This window comes from Dreissena polymorpha, chromosome 4 (genome assembly GCF_020536995.1).
Source record: "Dreissena polymorpha isolate Duluth1 chromosome 4, UMN_Dpol_1.0, whole genome shotgun sequence".
In the NCBI taxonomy this organism is placed as follows: Eukaryota; Metazoa; Mollusca; class Bivalvia; order Myida; family Dreissenidae; genus Dreissena; species Dreissena polymorpha.
The window spans coordinates 78,233,396-78,242,850 of NC_068358.1; the positions used below are offsets into that span (position 1 = coordinate 78,233,396).

At 36.4% G+C, this 9,455-nt stretch overlaps 1 protein-coding gene across 1 annotated transcript; it reads right to left on the bottom strand.

Moving 5' to 3' along the window:
* Positions 1 to 3,485: 3,485 nt before the first annotated feature.
* Positions 3,486 to 5,322, bottom strand: LOC127876249 (immediate early response 3-interacting protein 1-like). The gene is made up of 3 exons (XM_052421327.1): positions 5,159 to 5,322; positions 4,652 to 4,747; positions 3,486 to 3,986 (listed from the first exon to the last, which is right to left on the bottom strand). The coding sequence occupies exons 1-3, from the start codon at positions 5,247 to 5,249 to the stop codon at positions 3,931 to 3,933; spliced, it is 243 nt and encodes an 80-aa protein (XP_052277287.1). The 5' UTR covers positions 5,250 to 5,322; the 3' UTR covers positions 3,486 to 3,930.
* Between the last annotated feature and the right edge of the window lie 4,133 nt (positions 5,323 to 9,455).

Consider the following 9,455-nt stretch of genomic DNA (forward strand, 5'->3'; position numbering starts at 1 on the left):
TGACCTTGACCTTGGAGATATCGACAAAATTCTTTTGTGCGACACACCGTCCAATGACGGTGAACAAATGTGCCAAATGATTTTAAAATCTCACAATGAACGACATAGTTATTGCCCAGACAAGCTCATTTATGGCCATTTTTAATCTTTGAACTCAAAGTGTGACCTTGACCTTCGAGATATCGACGTAATTCTTTCTGATGGTGAACAAATTTACCAAATGATTTTAAAATCTCGCAATAAATGATAAAGTTATGGCCCGGACAAGCATTTGACCCTTGAACTCTAAGTGTGACCTTGACCTTGGAGATATTGACGTACTTTTTTCACGCGACACACCGTCTCATGATGGTGAGCAAATGTACCAAGTTATTTTAAAATCTAATGATAAATGACATAGTTCTGATCCGGACAAACTTTCGGTTTAAAACACACTAAGTGACCCCGTGACCTAGTTTTTGACCCAGCATGACCCGTATTCAAACTTTACCTATACATCATCAAGATACAACTTGTGACCAAGTTTGGTGAAGATCGGATGAAATTTCGAAACAGGCCGACAAAGTGACTCCTATATAGCTCCCATTACCAATGGTAATGGGGGTATAATGACGATGTCAGTGATGGTAATGATAAGGTTAATGATGAAGAAACAGCAATAAAAAAAACACATCATGTTCTAACAATAACAGAAACAGCGGATTAAATGGTTTTGTTTTTTTTAATTATGATGCAAACACAGTCACAGCAAGTTCCTTGCTGAATAGGCAAAAATTGTGACTGTGTGTGTTTACAAGGTTTCCATGAAGCCATTTTAGAAAAATTGCCAAGTCCTCTAAAGGCAAAGTGTTTGAATGGACCAGAACCTATTTTGAAGTCCGCAAAGATGTAGTTCCAAAATATTCTGAGCAAGTTTCATGAAGATGGGACAAAAAATATGACTGCTACTCACAAATGTTCTGACCAAGTTTCATGAAGGATAATAAATATTGCCTTTAGTGTTAACAAGGCAAATGTTGACAACACACGACAGACAAAACGCAATCACAAAAGCTCAGTAATACTTTCAAGAAAACGTGCATCCATTAAACAAGAATATCAGTGAAACTGATGGATGCTCCCGATGATGGCTTTGTCAATCAATTTGTTAATAACCACCTAAAAAAATCTATTAGTAGCCTCGGCGACCTTGACATCGACCCCAGTGACCTCAAAAGGTAGAGGTCCATGCACGATACCTACAATCGAAATATGTAAGAGATCGGTAAAATATTGAAGGTGCTATGAGAAACTGTAACAAAAGTGTGACGGAAAAATCCATTATTAGCCTCTGTGACCTTGACCCCAGTGACCTCAAACCTCATCAAAAGGTAGAGATCCATGCAAGGTACCTACATGCCAAAAAGTAAGAGATCGGTAAAATATTGAAGGTGCTATGGGAAACTGTAACAAAAGTGTGACGGAAGGAAGGAAGTTCAGCTGCAACTATAATGCTCCCCGAAAATTTTCGGGGAGCATAAAAAGCAAACAAAACCTAGAGTAACAATTACAAACAAGAAGAGCACCGCCTTGCGGGTGCAGACCGCTCATCTATTTTCTTTTTAAAGGTGAAGGGACTCTCATTTTCAATCACAAAGGAGGGAGGGGTGGAGTGAAGAGGGGTGCATTGTGTGGGGGTGTGGACATTTATTACATTATCTTCCAAAAATGCGAAAAAAAGGGAAAACAAAATCGGGGAGGGGGGGGGGGGGATTCTTGGGTGCGATGGTTGGACGGTATTTCAAGCATAAAATAATAAAAATAAATATTTGTGTTTTTTAACCGTTTCAAAAAAAAAATTGGGGGGTGAGGTGGGGGGGTATAGTGTGAGGGTGTGGTGGTAATTTGTGAGATGATCTTAAAAAAAAAAAAATTAGGGGGGGGGGGGATTCGGATGGGGGAAGGGGGGGGGGGGTGGGGGGGGATTCTTGGGTGCGATGGTTGGACGGTATTTCAAACATAAAATTATCAAAATAAATAGTTTTGTTTTTAACCGTTTAAAAAAAAAAATAAAAATTGGGGTGGGGTGGGGGGGGGTATAGTGTGAGGGTGTGGTGGTCATTTGTGAGATGATCTTAAAAAAAAAAAAATAATAATAATAATAGGGGGGGGGCGGAAGGGGGGGCACGGGCGATGGTTTGGGTGGAGTCTATTGTGGTATGTCAGGTAAGAGTAGTTTTGTCAAAGTATCAATCAAATCTAATCATAAATAAAGAAGTTATGGCAATTTTAGGAAAATTTAATAATTTGACCTTGAGAGTCTAGGTCATTCAAAGGTCAAGGTAAAATTCAACTTGCCAGGTACAGTAACCTCATGATAGCATGAAAGTATTTGAAGTTTGAAAGCAATAGCCTTGATACTTAAGAAGTAAAGTGGATCGAAACACAAAATTTAACCATATATTCAAAGTTACTAAGTCAAAAAAGGGCAATAATTCCGTAAAAATGACATCCAGAGTTATGCAACTTGTCCTTTTACTGTACCCTTATGATAGTTTGCGAGTGTTCCAAGTATGAAAGCAATATCTATGATACTTTAGGGGTAAATGGACCAAAACACAAAACTTAACCAAACTTTCAATTTTCTAAGTATAAAGGGCCCATAATTCTGTCCAAATGCCAGTCACAGTTACATAACTTTGCCTGCACAGTCCCCTTACGATAGTTAATAAGTGTTGCAAGTATGAAAGCAATAGCTTTGATACTGTAGGAATAAAGTGGACCTAAACACAAAACATAACCAAATTTTCAATTTTCTAAGTATAAAAAGGGCACATAATTCTGTCAAAATGCCAGTCAGAGTTACATTACTTTGCCTGCACAGTCCCCTTATGATAGTTAGTATGTGTTGCAAGTATGAAAGCAAAAGCTTTGATACTTAAGGAATAAAATGGACCTAAACACAAAACTTAACCAAAATTTTCAGTTTTCTAAGTATAAAAAGGGCATATAATTCTGTCAAAATGCAAGCCAGAGTTATCTAACTTTGCCTGCCCAATCCCCTCATGATAGTAAGTAAGTGTACCAAGTTTGAATGCAATAGCTTTGATACTTTCTGAAAAAAGTGGACCTAAACGCAATACATAACCAAAATTTTCAATTTTGTAAGTATAAAAAGGGCACATAATTCAGTCAAAATGCATGCCAGAGTTATCTAACTTTGCCTGCCCAGTCCCCTCATGATAGTAAGTAAGTGTACCAAGTTTGAATGCAATAGCATTGATACTTTCTGAGAAAAGTGGACCTAAACGCAAAACTTAACCGGACGCAGACGCCGACGCCAAGGTGATGACAATAGCTCATAATTTTTTTTCAAAAAATAGATGAGCTAAAAAATGGATATGATATCCAACAACTTATGACTGATGAACAAAATAACATAAAATGATCATACGGACAACCATGGTACTGCTAATTTTTCAATTCATAAAAGAATAAATACAACACTATCTTGCACATGTATTCAATAATGTCGCTTACAGAAGCAAAATCAATAAATGAGTTTATAAGATTAATATTTTACCATGCATGAATAAAATGCCTATGTATCTATCATATGTAATCTAATGCATCACAAATGTAATGGACTCACACAAATCAAAACATTTTTCAAATTACATATCACAGTATCTTTAAAGCACATGATTCAAGTTCAATCATGCCAATCCTCAGCACAGCTGTTGAAAAGGAAACCTCTTGCAGTAGTGATGATGGCCCAGGTGTTTCTATGATGCAGAGATTCGATGTTGGGTAAAGTTTATTTCCAAAGATTATTAATCACTAGCATATTTGTACAAATAATACATTTTCTGATTCTGTTATTGCACAGTACACACCTGTTGCCCATTTACCAGTTACTTATAAAAATGTATTGGACGAGTTCTCAGTCCGTCATCCCATAACCAACATGAAGAGAATGACTACAACGTTGATGCCTATTAATGGAACTGAAAAGAAAAAAAAAACAAGCTAGGTATCCATGCAAGCTTGCTTGTTAAAAGTTTTATAAAGATTGATGCATACAAACTAATGTTATTGACCAGAAACAACAACCTGTCTGCTGTCTTTACATTTTTAGTTTCATTTACTTTGACCAGACTAGAAAAATGCTAATCCCAGATGGGTCACATGGTTTAGTTTAGTTTAAACCTATTTATTTTAGCTTGATTGCATAGAAAGTAATTCCTATTTATTTGAAATGCTCTCGAGTCCGTTTCCTGGGCCTAGAACCAGTACTTGGTGTCTATATGGGAGATCGAAAGAACGCTCCCACAGTGGGGATCGAACCCGTGACCTCCCGGTCGCAAGGCGGACACCATATCCATTACACGGTGACCACGGTCACATGGTTTAATGGGTAGACTTAGCTTGTAACATAATTACACACAAAACACCACAGTCACATGGTAAAAAGTTGAGATTATTTTTCAAAATTGCATCATGAATATTAAAATTATAAAACATAAAATCTCAGACATTTTCAAATATTTTTAACAGACATTGTTGTACGCACACATACCAAATCAACATTTTGTGACTTTTTGTCAGCTATATAGGACTGACCATGGGAGGTTTTGACAAAATTGTACAACTTATTGCAGCGTTTTCATACTTCTCATAACTGTTCTGATGGATCTGACTAGGTTCATAATCTGTGTTTTTATTCCTGGCTGCTCACCAAAACCCCTTTGATCTGTACCCCAGCCAACTGAAATAATGAAAAACAATAGAAATGTATATCATTTTGAATTAGTTTGAATGTGCAGCACTAGCTTAGAAGGTGCAGCATAACAGACTTTCATAAATTAAATGATTTCAGTTTGTCATTTAGATAAGCTTTTTCTTATTATTTGGACTAATGAGTAATGTCACAGTCAGTTCTATTAAGCATGTAGAAATTTTAAACTAAAGCAAATGTGGAACTTGAATTAACATATTTAGGTAACTCGTAGAAGATCCGAATAATAAACCAATTAAGTAACTAAATTATTGTTTATTAATATTAAACAGAATGTGAATAACGCATATTAAAATCTTGAATGTCCGAATTAAACTGTCCGAATTTATGTCAAAGCAAAATGAACACGGTTGGATGAAAGCGGCACAATATTTGGCTTACTTTTTGATAAAAACCGTTCTTCGTGAAGAACACAGACAGCGTTAAGGCATAAAATCACTGCCTCTATAAGTGAATACAGCCCAAAAGCCATTATGACTTTATAGAGCACTCACTGTTGGCAGTTGGGTACAGACAACTCCTCTAATCGTTGTCGTCATTGGCGTACGCAGCCGCTCACCTTGACTGGCAAATTAGTTTGTATCCCTGGTCTTGATCACTGTGGACGGGATTCTTAGACAAACTCGCAACAGATCTTTCAATGGCAGAATTCAACATTCTACAAAGTGTTGCATTATTTGGTTTTGCATCTGAGCTCTTCAATTTACGAACGATAGGGTTAGCCTCTGAGTTCGTGCATAATAAAAATAATGCGGAGTGTCTGACTCCGCATTATTTTATCAGTCTTTATATGCTAGTTTGTTTTTTATCAATGAACAAATGTTGAGTCGGCTGTATGTATTACTGGGTTTATAATCACAATGGCATTGAAAATGACGATTGTCTCAGAAACAGAAGTTGAAGCCACGACCATTTATCTGTTCCGAACGTATTTGATCTGATCTCAAATTTCTTTCACATACAACTGTTACCGCGCATTCACATTTTGAACGCAAGTCAGTTGTCTGTTTCGTAACGGTTTGGCTTCACTATTGTGTTGCGTCAAGCCATCTTGTATTTATAAAGTACCGTTATTGAGAATAAGATTGTATGTGGCCACGTTAAATAGACATTAATACTCTGTGTGTGTGTGTGTGTGTGTGTGTGTGTGTGTGTGTGTGTGTGTGTGTGTGTGTGTGTGTGTGTGTGTGTGTGTGTGTGTGTGTGTGTGTGTGTGTGTGTGTGTGTGTGTGTGTGTGTGTGTGTGTGTGTGTGTGTGTGTGTGTGTGTGTGTGTGTGTGTGTGTGTGTGTGTGTGTGTGTGTGTGTGTGTGTGTGTGTGTGTGTGTGTGTGTGTGTGTGTGTGTGTGTGTGTGTGTGTGTGTGTGTGTGTGTGTGTGTGTGTGTGTGTGTGTGTGTGTGTGTGTGTGTGTGTGTGTGTGTGTGTGTGTGTGTGTGTGTGTGTGTGTGTGTGTGTGTGTAAATGGTGGAAACCCACTACCGGTCTTTCGTTACACACCAAACAACCCACTACATATTGGCAACCCACTACACGAAACCTGGTAGTGACTTTGACATTTTGTTTTTTTCGGCTAAATTTGACATTATCTTAATAAAAAATGTATTTTTACCATGGAATTGACTTGACGGTTTTTATTCGCAATTGTGTGTTGCCGTACACGCATAGCGATGTTGCCATTTTCATGTCTCACACATTTTGCCCCAATAATTGCGCGCATGCGCGCATATTCCAAAATGTCCTCCAATACCGAGTCCAACTTGATGGGAAATTAAATATAAGGTATTTGTATGCTGAATACGTTATTTTTAAATACGATATTAGGCGGTTAAATAATAAATGTTATTCTTGTTTAAAATAAACCGCACGTTGGCTGTTAAACTGCTTCTTTTCGGATATAAACAGACACGATTGAACTAACGAAGGTCACTCGTCCGAGCTTGTATTGAACTTGTATTAAACATTTTCAGAAATCAAAATAACCTTTGATTTAATTTCCATTAGTATTTGCCAAATACGATTTCATTGATTGTAGTTTTTTGAATCATAATCGGTAACTTGTCAGCTCGTACATTGTCATTGTACTTAGTCTTAGCTCGTACCCTACAGCATTGTTCATGTAGGTGCTGAACAAGGTGTCCAGTCATTACACCCCCTGGACGTTACACCCCTGGTCATTACACCCTCTAAGCCTGGACATTACACCCACCAAGATATTGATTAGATTAGAAAGGTGTAATCAACTTATGAACCACTAATTGGATTTGTCATGTAAGATGACACTGATGAGATTAATGGTTGCTCAAATTATTTAATTGAGCAGCCATCATTTAAAACATTAATTTTTATTTCACCAGAATGACTGTAACAATATGCATCTAAATAATAAATACTTTTTTTTCAAGAATATACAGACAGAAATAAAAATAAAGATAAATAAAATAAATATTTAGAATAAACAAAACACAATCTTAATTCATATACATTTATTTTTATTTCACCATAATGTAATAATATGCATCTAAATCATAAATAATAACGACAGAAAAAACTTTGAAAACAAAATAAAATAATGATAAATACAATAATTATGTTTACATCTTGGTGGGTGTAATGTCCAGGCTTAGAGGGTGTAATGACTAGGGGTGTAACGTCCAGGGGGTGTAACGACTGGAAATCCTGAACAAATTTGTTGCAAACCTAAAAGGCTAAATGTTTTGTGCAATAGGTAACATTAAAATTTTCCGTCAGGTTCTTCTTCTTCCATGTGATAACAACATGAGACCTCAAAGAAAGAATTTCAAGAAAGGGTGTAAGTGGGCGTACAAGAAGGCGGACCTGTTTTTAAAACAGGATGAAAAAAGGTATGTGCATCAATGAAGGGAAGCATTTAATTGTGTGCCAATTCTATATATGAGTTGATTGTTATCAAGACGAATTGGTTGTTATTGCTTACAATCGGTAATTTTTGGGCATGCGCAGTCATTGGTTGGCAAAAGCGCTGGTTACTGATATGGAAAATATATGCAGTTAGTCATGTTTTCATCAGAAAATAAGTAAGAACTTCTAAAATAATTACTCAAACACAATCAATGAATATGATAACTATATCACGCCAAACCAACATCGGCTTTGGAATAATTTTATTGTTATTTTTTGTTATAATTAGCCTATGATTGACACCGCCCATTGGTCTTCAACTTAGAAGCAATGTCAAATGACTTCATATGCTTTATTAGCGAAACAAAAATACAATCTCAGGGAATAATCTACATGTGCGTCCCGCGTCTATGACGCACAAATATCGAAATAGACGCATCGTTTTGAAATATGTGCGTCCACTCAGACGCATTGCTGAACTGTATCCGTTAACGCATACGCGAATCACGATAGATACGAACCATCTTGTGTACGAGTCAAAAGTGTAGCAATAAACGCTAAGTTTAACAGAATGAGGCTTGAAGACTCCAGCAAGTCTTTTGATTGGCTCTAGTGGAGCAGCTGATGTATAATACGAACCAATTAGAATCGACCTTTAAAATAGAACGTGTTATGATATTTTATCAAGTCCCCGGATGAAAACCTGCTTTAACTTTGTGTAACTTAGTCATAAATAATACAGAAAAAATGCCTCCGAAATAAGGTGTTGAAGCTTAATAATCCAAAACAAACAAATCTAAACTTTAATAATGGTAGGTAAAAGGCTCGCAATTCGGATGTAAACAATAATATTATCAAGCTCGCAATTCGGATGTTAACAATAATATTATTATCGATTTGAATCAAGTTGAAATGTTATAATAGGTTACATTCATGTAACAGATAATGTTATAGCCTATGTGAAGGCAAACAAGATAGTGATAACTCTGAATTTGTTTTTTTTTTTGGTTTCAACAAGTTTTTGAGATTATTAAAAGTTTAATGCAAGTATAGTTATTGAGCTAGTGTGATTTAGACATATTTTCTTCACTACTTGGTATCTTTCAAAATTTGGGACCCATTCTTTTTCAAGGTGGACTCATTAATTTTGGCCTGGGACTCATTGGTCTAAAATCTGCGAGTTCAGGGACCCATAGATAGTAAATTCTTGATTATTCCCTGAATCTTATGTTTTCTAGAAAAGTTATTTTTTATAAATAATATAATTGAGTTTCACTGTGTTTTAAGGATTTAAAATTATTGTGGAAATTACAGTAATTTTCAACATAATCAATAGATACATGTAAGCGTTAAGCCAACTGCCTTTTGCTAACCAGTGGGCAGTCTGCAAATAGCAGGTGCGCATGACCTCACTCGTTGACTTGTCTATTACACATTACAGTGTAGGCTACTTTGCTCCTTATTTTCTTGCGCAGTCCAGCATTTATATTACACTTACACAAATATTTTCCATATAGACAATCCACAAATAAATTAATTGACAGTGGCCATATTGGCTATCACGTGACCCCGTTGCCATCTTAGTACGGGCGAATTTGGCAAATAACAGCAATGTAGAATTTATCGTCAAATTATTCGTGTAATAATTAAGGCCGAATAGGCGGAGGGATATTGTTTTGGCGTTGTCTGTCTTTCCGTCTGTTTGTCCGGATCCATATCTTGGAAGTGCTTTGGCGGACTTCATTGAAACTTGGTATGAGTATATATATGGATAATAGGATGATGCACGCCAAATGGCATT